This window comes from Coffea arabica, chromosome 2e (genome assembly GCF_036785885.1).
Source record: "Coffea arabica cultivar ET-39 chromosome 2e, Coffea Arabica ET-39 HiFi, whole genome shotgun sequence".
Taxonomy (NCBI): domain Eukaryota; kingdom Viridiplantae; phylum Streptophyta; class Magnoliopsida; order Gentianales; family Rubiaceae; genus Coffea; species Coffea arabica.
In genome coordinates, this window is record NC_092313.1 from 61551197 (window position 1) to 61573297 (window position 22101).

At 37.7% G+C, this 22101-nt stretch overlaps 2 protein-coding genes and 1 long non-coding RNA gene across 3 annotated transcripts; 2 read left to right on the forward strand and 1 right to left on the reverse strand.

Annotated features, from left to right (window-relative positions):
* Positions 1–7385: 7385 nt before the first annotated feature.
* LOC140036375 (uncharacterized) lies at positions 7386–8958 on the forward strand. The gene is made up of 4 exons (XM_072077760.1): positions 7386–7992; positions 8068–8162; positions 8306–8398; positions 8584–8958. Exons 1-4 carry the CDS (start codon positions 7386–7388, stop codon positions 8956–8958), a joined length of 1170 nt encoding a protein of 389 aa, XP_071933861.1.
* Positions 8959–12945: 3987 nt separating this feature from the next.
* Positions 12946–16579, reverse strand: LOC140036376 (uncharacterized). Its single transcript, XM_072077761.1, has 3 exons — positions 15903–16579; positions 13702–15835; positions 12946–13557 (listed from the first exon to the last, which is right to left on the reverse strand). Exons 1-3 carry the CDS (start codon positions 16577–16579, stop codon positions 12946–12948), a joined length of 3423 nt encoding a protein of 1140 aa, XP_071933862.1.
* Positions 16580–19306: 2727 nt separating this feature from the next.
* LOC113729598 (uncharacterized) lies at positions 19307–21160 on the forward strand. The gene is made up of 3 exons (XR_011841249.1): positions 19307–19418; positions 20544–20604; positions 20737–21160. It is a non-coding gene; the product is annotated as an uncharacterized lncRNA (long non-coding RNA).
* The last annotated feature ends 941 nt before the right edge of the window (positions 21161–22101 follow it).

Genomic DNA, 22101 nt, shown 5'->3' on the forward strand with positions numbered 1-22101 from the left:
AATAATTGGGGAAAAGTGGGGCCAATTATTTTTTAAAAATTTCTCAAAAATCAAACTTGAATTTAATTTCTTGTTCCTTGACAAATTTCAATTTCTTGTTGATGAAATCTCAGCGCCCGCCGCGCACCCTTCCATTCCCCATTCTTGACAACCACAATTAATTCACCGATTTCGCCACCGTTAGCATCGAGTCTATCTCACTAACGTGTGCATTTTTATTCCACCACCGTTAGCATCGAGTCTATCTCACTAACGTGTGCGTTTATTTCAACCACCGTTAGGATCGAGTCTATCTCACTAACGTGTGCATTTCTCTTTTACCACCGTTAGCATCGAGTCTATCTCACTAACGTGTGCGTTTTTATTCAACCACCGTTAGCATCGAGTCTATCTCACTAACGTATGCGTTTTTATTATACCACCGTTAGCATCGAGTCTATCTCACTAACGTGTGCGTTGTTTAGTCCATCTCCGTTAGCATTGGGTTCATCCCACTAACGTGCCTTTCTGTTTCCGATTTTCTCGACAGGTTCGGGTTTAATCCCACTGACCAATTCATCACACTGGGGCAAATCTTTGGATAATTTTTCGAACAAGTCTTATACGGTTTCTTCTTACATACCAGCATTTCTTTTATACTGCCACTAGCCGTTGGGTCAGTCCCACTAGTTCGCATTTCTTTTATTCCGCCACTAGCCGTAGGGTCAGTCCCACTAGTGCGCATTTCTTTTATTCTGCCACTAGTCTTTGGGTCAGTCCCATTAGTGAGCACTTTATTTTGCATCGCCACTAGCCGTTGGGTCAGTCCCACTAGTGCGCATTTCTTTTATTCTGCCACTAGCCGTTGGGTCAGTCCCACTAGTGAGCCTTTCATTTCATTGTCACTAAACATGGGTCAGTCCCACTAGTGTGCATTTCATTTTCATTGCCGCTGAACATGGGTTAGTCCCACCAGTGTGCATTTCATTTTCATTGCCGCTAAACATGGGTCAGTCCCACTAGCGTGCATTTCATTGCCACTGAACATGGGTTAGTCCCATCAGTGTGCATTTCATTTTCATTGCCGCTAAACATGGGTCAGTCCCACTAGCGTGCATTTCATCATTATTGCCACTAGCCGTTGGGTCAGTCCCACTAGTGAGCCTTTCATTATTGCCACTGAACAAGGGTCAGTCCCACCAGTGAGCACTTCATTTCCATTGCCGCTAAACATGGGTCAGTCCCACTAGCGTGCATTTAATCATTATTGCCACTAGCCGTTGGGTCAGTCTCACTAGTGAGCCTTTCATTTTATTGCCACTGAACATGGGTCAGTCCCACCAGTGAGCACTTCATTTGCATTGCCGCTAAACATGGGTCAGTCCCACTAGTGTGCATTTAATCATTATTGCCACTAGCCGTTGGGTCAGTCCCACTAGTGAGCCTTTCATTTCACTGCCACTGAACATGGGTCAGTCCCACCAGTGAGCACTTCATTTGCATTGCCGCTAAACATGGGTCAGTCCCACCAGCGTGCATTTCATCTTTATTTCCACTAAACATGGGTTAGTCCCACTAGTGTGCATACCACGATTTTAAATTTCATGTTGGGGTCAGTCCCCTTCTGGTCAGTCCCGATTTTAATTTCATGTTGGGGTCAGTCCCCTTCGGGTCAGTCCCGATTTTAAATTCCTGTCGGGGTCAGTCCCCTTTTAAATTTCCTGTTCGGGTCAGTCCCGTTTTAAATTTCCTATTCGGGTCAGTCCCGTTTAAATTTCCTGTTCGGGTCGGTCCCCTTCGGGTCAGTCCCGATTTTAAATTTCTGTCGGGGTCAGTCCCCTTTTAAATTTCCTGTTCGGGTCAGTCCCGTTTAAATTTTCTGTTCGGGTCAGTCCCGTTTTAAATTTGTTGTTGGGGTCAGTCCCCTTTTAAATTTCATAATCAGGTCAGTCCCGTTTTAAAATTCTCGTCTGGGTCAGTCCCATTTTAAAGTGTTGTTAAAGAGGTCAGTCCTCGTTTCAATAATGACAGTCATTCGAGTAGCTGCAGCCAAATAACACAGGTAAGTATTTGGTGTCTATTTCTTTGTCTTAAGTTTTTCCAAAACTCAGACAAAGAGGGGCAAACTGTAGACACCAAATTTTGATTTCAAACTTTATTCAATTTAATTTTAAGTTAATTTGTTTCGATTTTAGGGTTTTATTTTATTTTATTTTGATTCGTGTCTCTTGTCTTATTTTAATTGAATTAAGAGTTTTTAAGCACTAAATTTTCGAAATAAAAAAAAAAGAAAAGGGTCACGTGCGCGTGCCGTGCACGCACGCTATTTCTATGTTTTGCAAATACACCAGCAGAAGCAAAGCAGATGCGTTTCTCTTAACTTCGTATCATTCGGCTCCGTTCGATCATTTTTGTGTCAAGCCACTTGGCTTTTAACCCTACATTAAGAGGATCATGGTACCAAAGTTCATCCGATGGTTTACACTTCACCCTGGAAAAATGAATTCAGCAGCACCATTGATGCTAGGTTCTAGGGATATTCGGTGCATATAAAAGCTAAGAGAATAAAGAGAGCGAGGGGGAAGGAGGCAGAAAATAAGAGTGAGGCGGCTGGGCTAAGAGAAAAAGCTGAGGGAAAAAGGGCAACGGGAGAGTGAAACGAGAGAAAAAAAGAAGAAAGGCTTTCGGCCAAGAAAGATTAGTATTGACGGCGGAGTAGAGCAAAAAACAGAGGAAAGGGAAAAGAGGAGCTTTCGGTTAAAGGAAACAGTAAGGAACTGGAAAAAGAAAAAGCCGAGAGAGGTGGAGAGGAAATGGGGGCTGAGGAAGGAAGAACTTCGGGCAGTGAAAGGAAAAGAAGGAAAAGGGCTTTCGGTGAAACGAAAGGGAAAATCATGAGGCAAGGGAGAGGGTAGATCGAAGGTTTCCTTATCTTCTGGAGCTGTGCAAAACGAAGCTTTTTCCTATTCCATTTCTCTGTTTGGAGGATACCTTACATCTGGGTCAGAATCGCAACACAAGGGTAAACTCTTGTTCCCTTAGCTAGGTTACAAATGTGTTCAGATCTTTAGCTCTTGTTTATCATGCTACTGAGGAGTCGAAAGATGAGTTCTTGCTGATTCATACTCCATTACTTGGTTCCCTTGTAGACGGTATGGATAGTTTGTAGTGGTTCCCTTGCATTTTGCTTATAAAGATGCTTCCTTTCTTTTCTGTTTTCATCTTTATTCTGGTTGTCTGATGGTTCTTCGCTGGTGGTTTTATCTAGGTACATTACTGCAAAGAATGAACAATGTTTACATGGGTCTGTTTCAAATAACCTTTCGGTTCTGCTTTGTTTTATGGTGTAGCAGTAGTGATTCATACAGAAACATGGAGCCCATGCCATTTTGATGATTTGTGGTGTCTAAGGAAATGTCCATTCCCAGTGTTAGAAAAATAAAGTTTTGTTAGAATTTGTTTCGTGAAATCTGCGTTTTGTTTGGTTGGAGTTAAATGATTCAAAGCTGCTGCAACGAATTCAAAGCCCTCGGCTTGTTGCAGCAGCGTGGGCGGGCCTCGCTTCCTCCCTTTGTTTGTTGAAGTTTTGCTTGGGTCGGTATGTGGTGCGCATCTTTGCCACGAGCTTCCCTCCTTGTGTTTCTGTTGCATTTCTGCATTCATTCGCGTAAGTTGGAGCTGCGAACTTGCAGCAGAAAAATTGCAGCAAAGCTTCTGTTTCCAGATTTGCATGCTTTTCCCTTTTTACAAATCACCAATCTCGCCCAGATTATGTTAGCTAAATGGTTTGAGATTTCTGTCGAGTTTCTTTTTCTGATTAATGAAACCGTGAGCTTTGATTGAGTGTGTATGTGCATTCATTCGCTGGATAAGTGCAGAGTGTTCCTTAAATGTTGCAGATGTTTGGTTAAGAAATTTGCTACACCATTTTACTTGGAAGTTCTCTCGGATTTCCATATTTTTCTTCTAAGTTTTGTTCGTTGGATGTGGAAGTTATTTGGTTTGCTGTTTGGATCAGAGTATGGATGTTTAGATGAACGTTTGTCTGGGACATGAGCTTGGAAACAAAAATGCAGCAGGCTTCACCTTCGGTTGCTGAAATTTTCGATTGTTTGAACTACTTAATTTGCTTGTTAGTTGAAATGCTTTTGAGAGGTGTTTAACATGGTCTTGAGTGGAGTTGATCCGAAGTTTTACATGAATTTTGTTTTGCCGAAAGTTTACATGCAAGGATAGAAAGTCACGGCTGAAAATTGCAGAAGCAAAGCTTCTTCGTAGCTTGCATGAACTTGCATGAAAAGAACTTCCAATAATTGCCCTTTAACCCCTTAAGCCTCCTTAATGCTACTAGGACCCAACCAATTGAATAATTTCATCAATTTGGTCCTTGGCAGCTTTAATTTGTGCAACTTCATTGCTTGTTTGCTTCAATTAGCCACCATGCTTTGTTTAAATTGCTTTTAATTCATAATTTTAAGGGCTTTCTGACCAAGCGAGCTTGTGTTTGCATACTTTCTTTAATTTTCTCAATTAAAATGGTGCCTTGACCCTTTCTTTTATTTTGGAGGGCAAACAAGTAAGTTCACTCCATTAGAGCCCCAACTCAAGGGAGGTACACACTATCCCTTATTCTTGACTCTATTTGACCCTATGTGCCTTATGTGACTTTACGTGTTTGATTGCATGCCCCCTTGAATGTTTTCATTTCATTTATTTATTTATTTGCTTCATTTGTTTTTAGTTTTGTATATTTATTTTAATTCAGTTTTAATTATTTGGAAGGCACTTGAATGCCAAAGTTGTAATAGCTAGGTTTTTATTTTATTTATCTATTCCTACCCCCGTTAGATTGTAGTAGGCCCCCCTCAAATGTAATGGTTAGGGTTTTATTCACTTTCTTTTCGCTTGTGTGATTTGCATGCTTATGTGCTATGCGTTACCGCTTTCTTAGGGCCTTGCATCTAGATATCATGCTTATTTGTTATGTTTCTATGTGATATTATGTGTTTACATGCTTTTATTATATTTCACATGATTAGTTAGTTATGATTAATGTGTGACGTTATCACACTAGTCCAATGCTAGTTGTGATCCATTTCTCGAATCCGCACTAGTCCAATGCTAGTTGTGGCTCTTTGCTCGATTTCTCATTAGTCCAACGCTAGGGAGAAAGTAGAAATATGAGCTAGTCCAATGCTAGACCCCTAGGGACCTCCCTCATTAGATCATGCTTGTATGATTACATTACACTTCATGCATATTTTTCCATTTTTAGGATTTTTGTCATTTTCACATAATATTTCCTCTAATTAAATATCCCTTACCCCTATGTATATATAACATTTAGATTTGCATCTCATTTAGGAAATTAGGGGGTAGATTAGTGCATTTTGCCTGATTAGACTAGAGATATACCCTTTTGAATATGGGATATGGACGAGTTTGGCTTTCTAGCCTTAGCACGCTCGTATTCCCTCTATTAAAAGGAAAAATTGAGTCACGAACATTAGTCCTCCGTACCCGACGTGATGCATTCCTCTAAGACATGTATATTTCTATAATTATTTTATCCTTTTCCTTTTCTTAGAATCTCATATTTTTGCATTATTCGTGACCTCTCCAAAGAGTCATTATTGGGCATCACAATTAATGTGATTGGCACCATTCAAGCTTTGAAGAGAAATTTTGCCCCCCGATGCCCCCCTAAGTCTAGGTTTTGCATTCATATAGCACGTCCAAATGTGATAAATCTTTTGGTTAAAATAAGAAAATCCTTGACTAAATCACGCAACTAGCCTTGGCTAGGTCGAAGGGGTGCCTTGAATTTTATCCTTGCCTTCCCCTTCGTCAAATGTGACTCCCGAACCTTTTTCGTTGGTTTACGTAGATTAGGAGTCGTTTAAAAGGGGTTTCTTTCTACCTTTTCCTTTAAAAAATTCATTTTAGGGGACTTGGTACACCTTAACTCTATACCAAGTGGCGATTCCGATTTTTATTTCAAAAACCCTTTTTAAACTATAATTTGGGCCCAAATCGTCGCACATTAAAACCCCCATTTAGGCCCATTTTCCTTTTAAATCAAAAATCATATTTTCAATCAAAAATTCACTTTTTAAACCATTTATTCATTTTATTTTTCTTATAAAAAATGGGGCGCGACATTTTGCATTTAACTCGTTTATGAAATTATCCCTTTTTCCCCCCCTCTCTCTGCATGTAGCGACAAATCTGGCAAAAAAAAAAAAATGTCCCCTTATGTAATTTTCGAAAGTAATCTTCTTCATCAGGTGTTTATTCTTTTTCGACAAACGTCTTCATCTTCATCAGTTGTTTAAGCTACTACTCCTCTAAGACATCAATCACCAACACCGTCAATGTTAAGTTTTGAAAATTTTAATTCATAATATGTAAATATGTGTGTAAAATAAAATTGGCCCCCCCCTAAATTTTTACAATTTTAGTGTATATTATGAGAGTTGATATATATATATGTATGAATTAGTCATCTTTGAATTAATTTTTTTCTTCAAAAAAAGTTATTTATTTTTTATTGTACTAATTATTTAACGTTCAAAAATTAAACATATAATTTGATGTTCCATAGTAAATTGACCCAATGTGATGCATTAGAATAAAAAGACCCAATTCATAATTGTTAATGGGCTAAAACAAAAATAATTATTTTATTGGCCCAAATACAAATATAAACTTAGCCCAATGGATAAAAGATTTAAAAAAATTATTTTATCTTTACTATTCTAAGAAAAGCTTACAAAGTAAGCTACTTGCCTACTTCTCTGATACGCGGATCAAAAAGGAAAGTGTGGGTCACTTTTCATTTCTTTCTTTCTTTCATGGTGGTACTTGGTAGTTGGTAGACAAAAGTAAAGTGAAAAGAGCAAAGAAGACAGGGGAACTGGAGAAGAATACAAAAGAGATTCAAAGAAGATTCATCAAGGGTGTCGGGTGATTGGTTTGGACCGTTTGGTGGCTTCCGTGGCTTGGTCACTTGGTGCTAGAAAGTAGAGTCCAATAAATTGAAGTGAAGTGGCTCCATTCTTTGGTACCTATACTAAACCTTTTCCTTTTTATAATTAATTTATTATGAAATTTAATCTTTTCCTCTTTCCAATTATCTTATGCTCTTGTAAAATACATTTCTAGTATCAAAATTGTGATATTATACTATATTTGTAGTATATTTTTCTCACGAAAAATAATTTGACATCTATAAAGTATTTTATTGTTTAATAAGTGTGTATCATTTAAAATTGTGATTCCATACTCTATTTGTGGTTCAAAGAAATACTAATATAATGCATATATATAATTTATTATGATAATTTGCTAGAGTTGTATATAACTTATGAAATGTGAATTAAATTCAGGTTTGAAATTTATTCTCCATGGGTAAGTCAACAACAATTGATGCATTTTTTAAAAGAAAAATTATTGAAGATCAAAAGCACAAGGAGAGTGATGCTACTCCATCTATTCTTAGTGAGAGTTTGGTTGTTGAACCTCCCAAAAAAGTTCAAAGAGTTGAACTTGAAAAGATTAATATTGCTTCTTTGGAGCGTGATCCCGGAAAACGTCCACCTATATGGAGCTATCCTCTTAATCGACAAGATGAATTCGTCGAGCTTATATCAATTGGGGGTCATATCAAGTTAAGCTTGAAAATTACCCTTCAAGTGGTTCAAAGAAACATGTTCGTCATTTTTGTAGCTCTTGGTTTTGAATTGTTTCCATCTTGGCTTGAATATTCTCCATCAATTGATGCTACTTTTTGTCTTTCATGCTATCTATTTAGTAAGCCGAATGGACGAGTTCAATTAAGTGCATTTGTTCTTGGTGGCTTTAACAATTGGAAGAAGGTCAATAATGGAGATAATTGTGCTTTCTTACGACATGTGGGGAAACGTCCTAACTCATTTCACAGAATTGCGGTAAAAGCATGCAATGATTTGATGAATGCTTCTCAACACATTGGAACTTTCATTGAGAAACAAAGTTTTGAGCAAGTTGAGATTAATCGATTAAGGCTTCAAGTTTCAATTGATGTAGTGCGATGACTTGCATTTCAAGGTTGTGCCTTTCAAGGACGAGATGAGAGTGAAAAATCTCTTAATCGTGGAAACTTTCATCAACTTATTAAGTTGTTGGCTTCTTATAATGATAAGGTAAGAATGATTTTCTTCCAGCTTTGCATTCTTTCTTGAATTTATATAATATCCATGCTTGAAAGAAATCTTTTTAATTCATAATATGCTTCCATTTAGTTATTATCTTTATAAAATTATAATTATGCTCTATTAATGGATAGGTTGCAAATGTTGTTCAAGAAAATGTTCCATCCAATGCCTCCTATACATCTCCTGAAATTCAAAAGGAGATTCTTTATATATTTTCCAATAAGGTTAGAAAAGAAATTTGCCAAGAGATTGGAAATTCAAAATTTTGCATTATAGTTGATGAAGCTCGTGATGAGTCCAAAAGAGAGCAAATGGCTCTTGTTTTGAGATATGTAGATAAGGAAGGATGCATCCGTGAACGGTTTTCGGTGTTATTCATGTCCGTGATACTATGGCTTTAACTTTGAAGGTAGCTATTTTTTCTACTCTCTCTCAACATAATTTGGCCATTCATAACATTCGTGGACAAGGGTATGATAGAGCTAGTAATATGAGAGGTGAATGGAATGGCTTGCAAGCTTTAATTTGCCATGAATGTCCATATGCCTATTACATTCATTGTTTGGCACATAGGCTTCAACTTGCTTTAGTTGCAGCTTCTAAAGAAGTAGCTTCTGTTCACCAATTCTTCTCCAATTTAGTTTTCATTATCAACATTGTTACTGCATCTAGCAAATGTAATGATGAATTAAATGAGGCTCAAGTAATTGAAGTTGCTACTAAGATTGCTAATGGTGAACTTGAAACTGCAAGGGGGCTTAATCAAATTGGCACTTTAAAATAAGCTGGAGATATTCGTTGGGGTTCTCATTTGGATTCTATTTCTAGTTTACTGAAAATGTTCAATGCTACTTGTGTGGTTTTAAGTAACATTGCAGCAGATGGAGGTTCATACTCTCAATGTGGAGATGCAAATTTTGCTTTGAATCAGTTGTTATCCTTTGAGTTTGTTTTCACTTTGCATCTTATGAAAGACATTATGGAAATTACTCATCTTCTTTGTATAGCATTGCAACGTAAATCTCAAGATATTTTGAATGCAATGCATCTTGTCTCAAGCACAACAAAGCTACTGAAGAATTTTCAAGATTCGGGATGGGATAATTTCTTGGTGAAAGTTAAATTATTTTGCGAGCAACATCAAATTGATATCCCGGATATGAATGCTCAATATATTGCAAGACGTGGTAGATCTCGAAGTCATCATGATGAGATTAGTGTGGAACATTATTATCGAGTGGATATATATCTTGCAACAATTGATTATCAATTGCGAGAGTTACACAGCAGGTTTAATGATCATACCATGGAATTGCTTGTTTTGAGCACCGCTTTAGATCCTAGAAATGGATTTATGCTGTTCAAGATTGATGATATTTGTAAACTAGTACGTCTCAGAATAGAACTTCAACATTTTGAGCTCGACATTCCAAATCATCCTGAATTGCAAGAATTATGTGGTATTCATGAGTTATGTCAAGGCTTAGTGAAGACAAGAAAATCAGTGATATATCCTCTTGTTGACAGATTTATTAGACTTGTTCTTACTCTTCTTGTATCAACTGCAACTACCAGTGTTTTGAAAATCGGACCGGACCGGCCGGTTCGACCGGTTGAACCGCGAACCAGCCATTGCACCAGTCCAATTCTATGTCATAGATGACTTTGTCAGAAAATCGGTCGAACCGTGAAAACCGCCGAACCGATGGTTTCCAGTTTTTAACTTTCCCTTTTTTTTTTTCTTTTTTTAAGTTTTGCAAAATGCAGCTACTAAAATTCAAACTCAAGACCTTTGTAATAAAAGACCAATATATTAATCGTTGCACTATCACATCTTATTAGTTTTTTTTGATAACTTATTTATATAAAACAAACACTCATATTTCTTTTTTTCATTTTTCTTACAAAATCTCATTCTCTCATGGCTCTTTCTCTTTAATCTTCAACTCTCTTTCTCTCTCTCTCTCTCTCTCTCTCTCTCTCTCTCTCTATCCTCTTTTCTTTTGTCACTCCTTTTTAATCAAACCTCTTTATTTTTAATTTATTGATGTTTTCTTCCATCTTTTAATTTTGTTTTTGTCCACTAAATTGAAAAAAGTTAAAAAAGAATTATTTTTCTTTAACCCAAATTATTTAATGCCACAACCACTCACTTTTATTTCATTTTTTGTTTCTTATCAAGTTTATATTTCTATTTTCGATTCTCTTGACTTCCTTCGAACTCCAAACTTCCTTTTTTAAATTGCAATCTCTAAATCCCAAAACGTAAATTAAAATATAAGTTCACAATGTCTAAATTCTCATATACATGAATTTTGTATAATTTCAAAATATTGTGATATTTTTGGGTTGGATTTAGATATAATTGAAATTGAAATGAAATTTATTTGTTTTAACTTATAATTTAAAAAATTTATTTTTAAAAATCTAAGTTGTTCAAAAATAGTTAACTTTTCATCATATAAAGTATTAAATTAGTCCATTACATGTCTTATTTTGTGCATATATATATTTATATAAATTATTTTTAAAAAATTTCATTGAACCGGAGTTGAACCGGTTCGACCGGTTGAACCCGACCCTTTCACTTCACCGGTTCAATTAACGGTCCGATTTTTAAAACATTGGCAACTACAGAGCGGGCATTTTCAATTATAAAATTAATCAAGACAAAGCTCTGAAATAAGATGGAAGATAATTTCTTGAATGATTGCCTAACTGTGTATATAGAAAAGGAAGTTGCTGAAAAATTTAGCAGTGATTCAATCATAGATGAATTTAGTTCCATGAAAGAGCGTAGAGCTCAATTTACTTCTAAGAAAAGATGTTGAAATTTGCGTAGGTGACATATTGGAGAGCATTTTCTCATAATGTGCAAATTGAATGGTTTGTGATGTTATAAGATATTTAATCAAAAGTTATCTTTTTATTAATTTTTGTTGTGACTGTACCGCATATTTATGAATAGACATACCTTTATAATTAAATTTAATATTTGATATTTTTAGATGTCATATATTTAAATAGAAGAAAATTATTTTAAATATAATATATTAAAATAATTTTATTGGAAAAAAATTTTGGCCCTCAAAAAAAAAATCTTGGCTCCGTCACTAAACACCGTGCCATACCACTATACACCTTGGCACTGCCACTACCGACACCACCTTCCTCAATCACTTACAAGTCAAACCAAGTCACCAAATTCCAAATTTAGAGACTACATTTCATCTATAGATTTCATGTGATTTCTTATTGCAACTCAAGTTCCTTTACCTTAGCTCTAGTCAAATTGAGCCTCAAAATTAACAAATTTAATTGCACTAATAAAACCAAAAAAAAATAATCAACAGATCTATGGATCCCTGCAACGATTGTATCAAATTTGGCTTCAACAGGTTGCTTGCCATTGACGTGGTGCGTGGTGGTCGGCGTTGGCTGCCATGGCTGCTGGCTTCATGGGGGCTTTGACACCTTACTCCCTCAGCTATGCCATCGATCCTGCCGCGGCTTGCTGCTTCTGCTTGTATGGTTGTGCCTATGGGGAAAGATGGAAGTTTCGTCGCATAATAGTGGTGGTGGTGGCGATGGAGGTACGGGATTTGGGTGGTGACTGGTTTGATAGAGCAGCTATGGTGGTTGTGGTGTTGGTGGGATATGCCACTGTAATCTGATGTCTAATCTAAGGTCTACCAGGAATTGTCCCAAACCTTCAAATCCATTACAAGCTTATCAACAAAAGAGAAGCATGGTCTCATTATCATCTTGCAGGTTTGCTTGAATTGAGTGTGGTGGACCTAGTGGTGTTAACCATAACTTGGAAACCCTCCCGGCGTGAATAAAAATGCGAAGATGGTTTTGTAATCTTCGTATTTCAGTACATACTGTAGTCTTGCAGCCATGGAGTTGAGACAGTTCACAGTACTACAAGATGAAACTTTTAAAAAAATTTTAATTTGCCCCACCAAATTTCTGGTAAGTTGACAAAATATCTTTTATCTTTTATTTGGCTATAGGAGGAGCATTTTTGGAACAAAAATATGAGTTTGAGGACAACATAAACATTTTGCCATCACCAATTGCGTTTTCAAAACATGTGTATGTTATTGCTGATTATTTAGCTAGTTTTTGAACATTTCCAGTTCAATTGAGATTCGAAAACATGGGGGATTATATCGATATTTTTCAATGATAAGGGAGTTACCTGAACTTCGTGGAAATCACAGGGAGTTTGCTTGATTTTACCCAAATTATTATTTGGTACTTTATCTTTGAGATCTTATCCAATTTGGTTCCTTCAATGACAAACCAATTTAATTTGAAAACTTTTAGAAAAATGGCCTACTAGGAGAATTCATGGAAATTCAAGGACAAGTAATGCAAAATGTCAGGTGAACATCAAGCACTCACTACATTTATGAATAGAACACGAATCTATTGATTTTAGATTGATGTCTTATTTCATCTCTACTAGCATTTTTTTATTTTATATGAGATCGTATCACTCATAAATATTATTATTTTTTTGAAATAGATATTAAACGCATCCTTAAAAATGTACTCGACTAAGGGTCTGTTTGTTTGGGTAGAAAAGGTTTTCCTTTCATATTTTCCGTTGTTTGGTTGTCAATTAATTTGAGAAAATAATTTCTGACAAAAAATAACTTACACCCTTTTTTTTCCGGAAACGATAGAAGATATTTTATAAATCAAGAAACTGTACAATATTTGAGCAACGGCTCAAGCAACTTTACAAAGTGTACCATGACACTTAAGGAGAGCCAAAAGTTCTCTCCTCATCCATAAGTATGCTTAGAGCATAATGGTTAATTTGATTACATAGAGACATATTACTAATATTCCTAACTTCAAAAGAGCACATTTGAAACAGATTAGCTAACACATGTATGTCTTCGATCAGTGTAGCAGTGTTTGGATTATCACCTTTCCCAGCTTTTAGCAAGGCAATAAGTTGCTTGTTAGCACTAATGACTTTGATTCTTTGCCAACTTTGTTGTCTTGCTTTCATTAGTGCCAACCTTACTGCTACAGCTTCATCTTGAGTATCCCTGTGCGCGCTCCTATCCACTAAGGTCCACTCAGCTCTGATCCTCCCTCCAAACTGCTTAGCAACGATGCCAATTCCCAATTTATGTCCCACTGCTGATTTCTTGGTAGCAATCTGAAGTTCCATCAGCTCTCCCTCCTCCCTTCCTCCCTCCCTTGCTCTTCCATTTGCTTCATCTGTTTCTGATGTACTTTTCTCATCCTTGCCTTTCCAAGCTTCCTCATATTCCATCCATTCTGTATTGGCTTTTTGTACAATTTTCTGACCATCTCTTTCTTTCCCTTCAAATTCCATCTCATTTCTGTCTTTCCATAGCTGCCAAAGTATGTTAGCAGTCAAAGCAATATGTTGTCTTCCTTTATTCCTACTTGTGGCTTGAACTAATGCTGCCTACCACTTCTTGAAGCATCCTGTTTGGTTCTGGATGCCATCCCACTGTACTGGTGCTAGCTTCCATACCCTCTGAGCCTGCTGGCAATGGAATAGAATGTGTTCCACCGTTTCCATATTATCTCCACACCTTGAGCAGATAGGTGATCCTTGTTTTGTTCTCCTGAAAATTGTTTCCCTGGCTGTTAAGGTGTTAGTAATGCACCTCCATATGAATAGCTTGATCTTATGCTTGATGTTCAGTCTCCAGAGAGTTTTCCAGATTTGTGTGTTGGAGTCATCATAACTCGATCCAGCTTCTCCTTTTGCTTCACTTCCCTTACTTCTCTCTTCCTTAAGCAGAACCTGATAACATGATTTAACTGAGTACTCCCCACTCTTGCTATGTATCCAGAAGTGCATGTCCCCTGATCTTGACAGACTGATAGGTATCTTCATAATGTTCTTAGCATCCTCCCTATTGAACCTCCTGTATATCTCATTCCTATTCCATCTGAAGTTTGAGATTAGTTCTTCCACCTTTTGCTCCTCCCCACTTTCTGGCATCCTTGTAGTTGGCCTTCCATTTAGATTGTTTGGAATCCATTGGTCTTTCCAGATTCTTATACTCTTCCCTAATCCCACTTTTTTTAGAATGCCCCCCTTGACTGCCTCTCTTGCTGATATAATACTTTGCCAGAACCAAGATGCATTCTTGGGGGTCTGACAATTCAGAATGGAGTCCTTGGTATAGTACTTAGACTTTAGTATTCTGCTAACCAAAAGGTTTGGGTATCTTATCATCCTCCAAATCTGGTTCCCCAACATTGCTTTGTTAAAACACAATAAGTTCCTGAATCCCATACCTCCTTCCAATTTTGCCTTCATCATTTTGTCCCACGAGCACCAGTGTACTTTGCTCCTCCCTTCTGACTCACCCCACCAGTAACTAGCCATCATCCCTGAGATTTCCTTGCAAAGTGTAACAAGTAACTTGAAATAGGCCATCACATAATTTGGCATGGCCGTAGTCACAGCTTTTAACATCACCTCCTTCCCTGCTGTACTTAGGAACTTGTTCTTCCAACTGTTGAGTCTGGCTTTGATGTCTTTTATGTAGGCAAATACTTGTCTTTTTGTCCTTGTGATCACCATTGGAAGGCCTAGATATTTACCTTGATTCACTGTCCTTACTCCTGCTAGTGGCTCGCAAGTTTCCTCCTTGTCTCTTTCCTTTGTATTCTTACTAAAACAGATAGAGGATTTGTCCAAATTTATCACCTGGCCAGACCCTCTTTCATATTGATCCAGGATATCTTTTAATTTTCTTGTTTCTGCCCCCACAGCTTTACAGAAAATTAGTGTGTCATCAGCAAAATATAAATGAGTTATTGCTGGTCCTTGCTTACTGATCCTTAGTCCACTTAGCAAACCCTGTCTAGCTGCATTCCTTAGCATATTAGAGAGCCCTTCAGAACACAATAAGAACAGATATGGTGAAAGAGGGTCACCTTGCCTGATGCCTCTAGATGGAATCACATATTCCTTGGTTTCTTCATTTATATTGAAGGAATAGGATACAGAACTAATGCACTCCATTATCCATTCTACCCACACCTGATTAAAACCCATTTTTTCCATCACAGCTTGCAGATAAGCCCATTCAACTCTATCATAGACTTTAGACATGTCCAACTTGATTGCAGTATAGCTTTCCTTACCTTGTCTCTTGTTTTTAAGAAAATGAAGGCATTCATAGGAAATGATTATATTATCCAGAATCTGTCTATTTGGAACGAAGGCTGATTGGTTTTTACTAATGCAGTGTTCTAGGACAGGTTTCAATCTATTTGCTAAGATTTTGGAGATAACTTTATAGAGAACATTGCAGAGGCTGATTGGCCTATATTGTTTCAAGTCAGTAGGCAGTTCCACCTTAGGAATGACAGAGATAATGGTATGGTTCAGAGATTTGAGCATATGCCCAGACTGAAAGAAAGCTTTGATTGCTTTCACCACCTCTTCCTTGATGGTAGGCCAGAATTTTTGGAAGAAGAAAGGTGTCATCCCATCAGGCCCAGGTGCCTTATTAGGATTCATGGAGAAAACTGCTACCTTTATCTCATTTTCCTCCACAGGCCTAGTTAGATTAACATTGATCTGGTCAGTAATTGTTCTTTGGATACCATCCAGAACCTCCTCTAGACCCTCTGTCCTAGTAGACCTAAAAAGTTGCCTATAATATCTAGCTATCTCTTCAGCTATATCCTTGTCATCAGTAGTCCAAGAACCATCCTCTCTGCAAATTCCCTATCTTGTTTCTTTTTCTTCTCCCCTTCACCACTGCATGGAAATATTTAGTATTCTTATCTCCTTCTTGTAACCAGTTTATCCTAGATTTCTGACTCCAGTATTGTTCCTCCTCTCTGTATGCTCTCACCAACTGGTTCTTCAGAGCAGCAACTCTTCCCTTCCTTCCTTCATTATCAGAACCTTTCTCCTCCAATAACTGTTGTTTCAAAGTCGAGATCCTCTTCTTAGAATTTTCAACAAAGCCATTCCTCCACTTCAGCAAAGCAACTCTACATCTCTTAATCTTATGTACTACCTTAAACATTCTAGATCCCCTGACATCCTTCTCCCAAGCCTTTTTTATCACTTCTCCCACTCCTTCTCTCTGAATCCATCTTTTGTCAAAGAAAAACTTCTTTCTCTTTCTCCTTCTCCTTTCTCTTGGATTTGTGTCCAGTACCAACATGCTGTGGTCAGAGGCTAAACCCCTATCTAGCCTTTGTCTTGTTTCACCATCTTGCCACTGATTACACCAGGTCCAGGGGTTACTTTCAAACCCAATATCAATCAGTTGATTCTCCTGAATGAACTGCCTAAAGTCAAAGAAGCTCCATTCCTCCCTAATCCTGCCCCTCCACTTCTCCTCATTAGAATATAGATCATTAAAATCCCCCATTCTTAACCAGTTCCCCCCCCCCACAAAGCTTTCCTCCAGCTAATAAAATCCCATTGCCCTTTTCTCATCTGTTTATCACAACTGGCATAAATTCCTATCAACCACCAATCCTTTTTCACTTCCTCATCCTCTATCAGCACTTCAATGGTAAAGGCAGAATATTTAATATCTTTTACCTTTGTTTCCTCATTCCACATCACACTCATCCCTCTAGACTTATTCATAGCCTCTATCACAAAACAATTGTCAAAGCTCAGAATCCTTTTCACCTTCTCCATATACTTAGCCTTGTTCTTAGTTTCACTCAAAAAAATCAAGTTAAGGGAGAGGAGGTTGTTAACCTCCTTCAGGTGGGGAATTGTCAAGAGGCTCCCTGCACCTTGACAATTCCACACCATAGCTCTCATTGGTCCTTTGGGGACTAGTGCGGGCTGATCCCTCCCCCTTCAATCCTTTCATAGTCTTTCCCCTCCTTCTGATCTCCTCTATGTCTTTTATCAATGTGTTCCTGATCCCCAGCCTCTTCCATATCTTCATCTCTCAGTTGGAACTTTCTTTTGCTCCCATTTATCTCCTTAAGAGGAGTCCTTAACTCTCTTGGACCAGAATGAACTCTCCTGAATCTCTTTCCTTCTTTCCTGAGACCTCCTTAGTTTTCTTTACTGGTGCTCTCATCAGTTTCCATGCACTCTAGCTCCCCTCCACCCCTAAGTCTGCCTTGTACTCCCTCTTCACCTCCTTCGCACCTCTCAATCTCTTGTAACATCTCCCTTCCTAGGGCACCTTGGTCCTCCATTTCCTCCTCAGTACCAACTGTATCAGTTAATTCAGTATATCTAGCCTCCTCAGATCTTACCTCTTTCATTTCTGTACTAATGTTCCTACCTTCCTGCATCCCTTTCTCCTTCTCTACCTCCTTCTCAGCACTCCAATTTGGTATTATCCTACCTATACTCCCCCTTTCAACATCAGTTAATTCACCCTTCTCTACTATTTGATCCTGTAGCTCTTTCACCATAGCATTATCTGACCTACTGACATCCCTAACCTGATGTAAGTCAGCTCCTTTGTCCTGTCTCTCTAACTCCTCTATCCTGATCATTTCCCTATTTCTCACCTTCCAGACCTGTTTATGTGGTGTCCAAATCTTTAAACTCCCCTCTTTTTTAGGAGAGCTTCTTCCCCCAAACACCCCATCCACGGACCATATTGATTCTGATATTGACCCTTTTTCACCAGCACAGGAAACTTGCAATTCTTTTCACTATGTCCAATAACACCATAGCTATAGTAGAAGTCAGGACACTTCTCATATTTATAGGACAACCATTTGTTCATTCCATTGATCTGCACCATGGTTCCTCTCAATAAAGGTTGCTTTATATCTACCAGAACTAAAAGTTTCACATGTTTCCCTTCCGTACCTCCAGTCTGAGGAATTAACACATCCTTGACCTCATTAAATATGGTTCCCACATTCTTCCCAACTGCCTTAGATAGGCAGTGGATGGGGAGATTCCACACTTGCACCCAAACTGGAGCTAAACTAAAAGCATCTTCATCCTCCTCAATCCCAATCTTCCATTTCCTAAGCACTAATATCTGATTGTCTATAATTCACGGAACCCCCTCTAAAATCCTTTCCTTATCCTTAGAATCTAGAATAGTAAACTGGAAAACATTGGGTCCTAATTCTGCCACTTTAAGACCTTTAGGGTAGCTCCAAGCCACGGTGACAAAATTTTTAACACCTGCAAAATTAACTATTTTCTCCCCTCTTATTTTTCCTATGACACTACCCTGGCATTCTGTAATTCCCTCATCTAGGTCCCCCAGATCTAAGAGAGTACTTCCCACTTCCTTCTCTGAGAGGGCAAATTTCTGCAGCACCTCAACCAACTTCTCCTCCATGACACCACTAGAGAAAGACAGAAGGTACCTAAACACTTACCACTAGAACCACACTAATCCCCTAGCTCTTTAGAGGTAAAGAAACAGGTAGCCAAAACCAGGTGAACACACCGAACTGAAGCTTCAAACGCAAAAAGACAAAAACAAATAAACAAGAGCAAGGACAGTTATACTACCTGGACGAGACTTCTTTCCTTTAATAAAGTTGATGGAGTTTCCGACCAGCTGCTTAGGAAATGCACCCACAGAAGTACTTTTGTCTTTTTCTCTTTTGTTTTTTTTTCCTCTTTCCTCTTACCCATCAACCAGGTCCATCTTCATTACTTCCTTAAATGCTGCTTCTTAATGGTGGCTTTATCCAAATATGTGTTGAAATCTTGGCTTTGAGAATCAGTCTTGCACGCAATATTAGAATCTGGCTTTTAGTTCAGTTTCAAACTTTTGAGCTATGTTCATTGGTTGCTTGAATTTTTTCAAAAGTTTGGAGTTCCCACCAAGGGGGAAGAAGCTCTCTTCCCAAGAGAGAGAAAAAGCCTCTACGCATAAGAGGATTTCTTAGAATCCAGATACACTCATTCAGAAAATAAGTTACACCCACGGGAGAAAAATAACTTTCTTATCTATCATTGTGAAGTTATTTTCCTTCTTCGGTAGTGACATCTCATCCAGCAAACAAATCCAAGGGAAAGACCCACTCTTCTTCGCCGGAGGCATCTCCAACTCCGACGAAGACCCACTTTCGGAGGTAAGCTACTCCGGCACCTCTCTCTCTCTCTCTCTCTCTCTCTCTCTCTCTTTTCCTTTAAAAGCGGCCGTGACAGCGACATCTCTTATCAACGGCTCATTCCCACTCTAGCAGCGACATCTCATTCCCGTTCCTATAATAGCATTTCCAACAAGGGTGAAGATTCCTTAAGTATTTCCAGAGGTATGGTGGTCTCTTATTAGTTTTTTTTCCTCCCTTTTCCTTTGAAAAATTGTCTAGAATTACTGGCATAGATTCTTGAAGTTGGATTTGAATGAATTTTTGTGAGTTGCTTTTGTTTTAGTTTGTTCTTACCTGATTAGGGTTAAATCTGATTTGATTGATGCTAATGAATTAATTTGGCTGCTGAGTTTTGGGGGTTTTATGATTCTTGGAATCAGAATCCGGGTAGGGTAGGGTAGTGTTTCTTGTTTTTAGCAAGAGTAGGCAATATTATGATACCTTAACAGATTTTTTTACAACTGTTTGCATTATATTTTCTTGGATTTACCTCATATTAAGTACATATGTAAAGCCAAGTCTCTAGATAGGAATTTGTGCTTCTGACAGTTGGGAGTCAAATTAGACAGGAACAAAGGATCTGAAAAAGATCTAGTCTTATTTGGTCGGTTGTGTTTGTCCTTGTGTGTCCATTGATTTCTATCCTCTTCATGTCCTTTGCTTTTCTTTTTATTCATGTGATCAGAGAGATAGAAGACCCCATTCCTCCAATGAATTCAGAATCCGAGCTTTGAATGATAAGAAACTATAGTAACATTTGTCTGGAACTACCTTTTTGCCCTTCACAAATCTTGACAAACCTGTGGTCATTCATCAAAAAACCAGGAGCCCAATATCAGATTTTGTATCTCTTTGCCCAATAAGGATATGACTTAGTGTTTTAGGATATGTTTCCCCTCAATAGTTTAATAATGTGTTTCAAAATGTTTTAGATACATTGATGTTAAAATTTCATAGATGAGCACTGCAATCAATATGTTCTAGGAGTCTTAGTTTTCCATGATATTCTGGCTGACGAATCACTATTTTCTGAACTAATCGAACATCATCTCATGATTGCAAGATTATAGTTATCCTTTTCTGCCATCATAGAGTTGTCCACTAGATATTGCCTTTTCTGCAAATGAGTTGGGATGATGAAGGCTATATTTATGGCCCTTCTTTGGCAATGTCAGTTACTGTAAGCCGGGCCAACAGCATTCAATTGATATAATTCAATGAATGATTAATGCTTGGTAGAGAAGAAGTTTGTCTCCTCATTAATTCTCGTGTTTCCATGTTGCAAAGAGTCAAAGACTTCATTTGATTTCTCTCGAGAGGTTCAAGAAAGATTGGGGCGTCGAATCAAGTACGTGAACTGAATTATGCAATTGCCTTGTCAGTATTGTATGGCCTATGAGTTATAATAGGTTGTGCTTCGCGAGTGGACTTGATGCTTCTCTCACGTATTAAGATATTTATTTTTCCTGTTGTGTTTCAGCACCATTGAACCTTGGAGGTGATCTAGAAGTGGAAAAAAGGAGGGCTGACTGGAGGTGATCTAGACTCCAAATCTTGGTTTTTTATTATAGTATGCTTTTCTCACCGAATTTGTATGGCTTGTGGATTCTTAGTTTAGATGAGTTGAGGACTTCATTTGATATCTTGAGGTCCTAAAGACGATTTGAGAGACACAGCCCTGCAGGCTGCAGTTAACTCAGCAATGTATGTGTCTAGACATCCGAGTTTATTGGTGCTGATATTCTAGCTGATCAGTGCTTGAGTTGGTCTTCTCAATGTGTTCCAATACGTGCTTTTGATGTTGTCAGCGCAAGTTTTAAGTATTGGCATATGAATTCTTGCCCTTCAGGCTTTTATGGAGGAACTCTGTCTACATTTACTAGGATTTTAGATTTGTGGTTAAAGACGTGCATTTAGCAGCCTTCACATGCAGGAATTGCCATATAGAAGTATTTGAATTTGATTGTTATATACATCTAGAAAACAAGAATGCTTGCTTTACAACTGAACATAAGGGGAGTTACAATTGTCATTCCCTATGTGCTGCATATATTTCTGTTCCTTTTCCAGGGTCTGAATTAGTAAGTGCCTTTTTCTTGAATGAGTTACGTTGCTCCTCTAATTTGAGCTTCAATATTTAGTGTTTAGAACATAAGTTGGAGTTAGGCACTTTCATATACTTTTAATTAGATTCCAAGAACATGAACCAGTGGTGTATTCAATTCAGACTCATCTTATTTGCTGTTCTGCCTTGCATGTCCCTATAAGACTCTGTACAAGTTGAGATCCATTTCTGCAATGCTGAGTAGCAGCAGCAGTTGCTACTACACTTGATGATTCATTGCCGTCCAATTCATTGCGTTCTATTTGCAGTAATTACCACCAACTACACCAAAATATATATATGTATGTATATATATACTCGTAGAATATAAATAAATTTGGGATGAGGGAACTCGAATTCTTGTTTTGTTGTTCATTCCCATTTTGTCACCAGAAGTTGCCATTTGTCCAACTAAAGCAAGATGTTTTTTGCTTCAATGCAAAGAATTATACTTGAAACATTTGTGTCTTGATAAGCAAAAATGAAATGTTAATCGCATTACACTTTTTTATAATGACATTCTTACTATCATTTTTAATGTAAAGTCTAACAAATGATAACTATATAATAAAAATAATAATGAGATTGTTTTTACTTGAAAAAAAAAAGGTGTTCAATTTAAGCGCATGCAAGCGGTGGAGCTTGTTTTGCAACATATCAACAAACATATCAGAAAATATTTTCATTGACAAACCAAACACCGGAAACTTATGAAAAAAGGAATTTGGAAAATATTTTCAC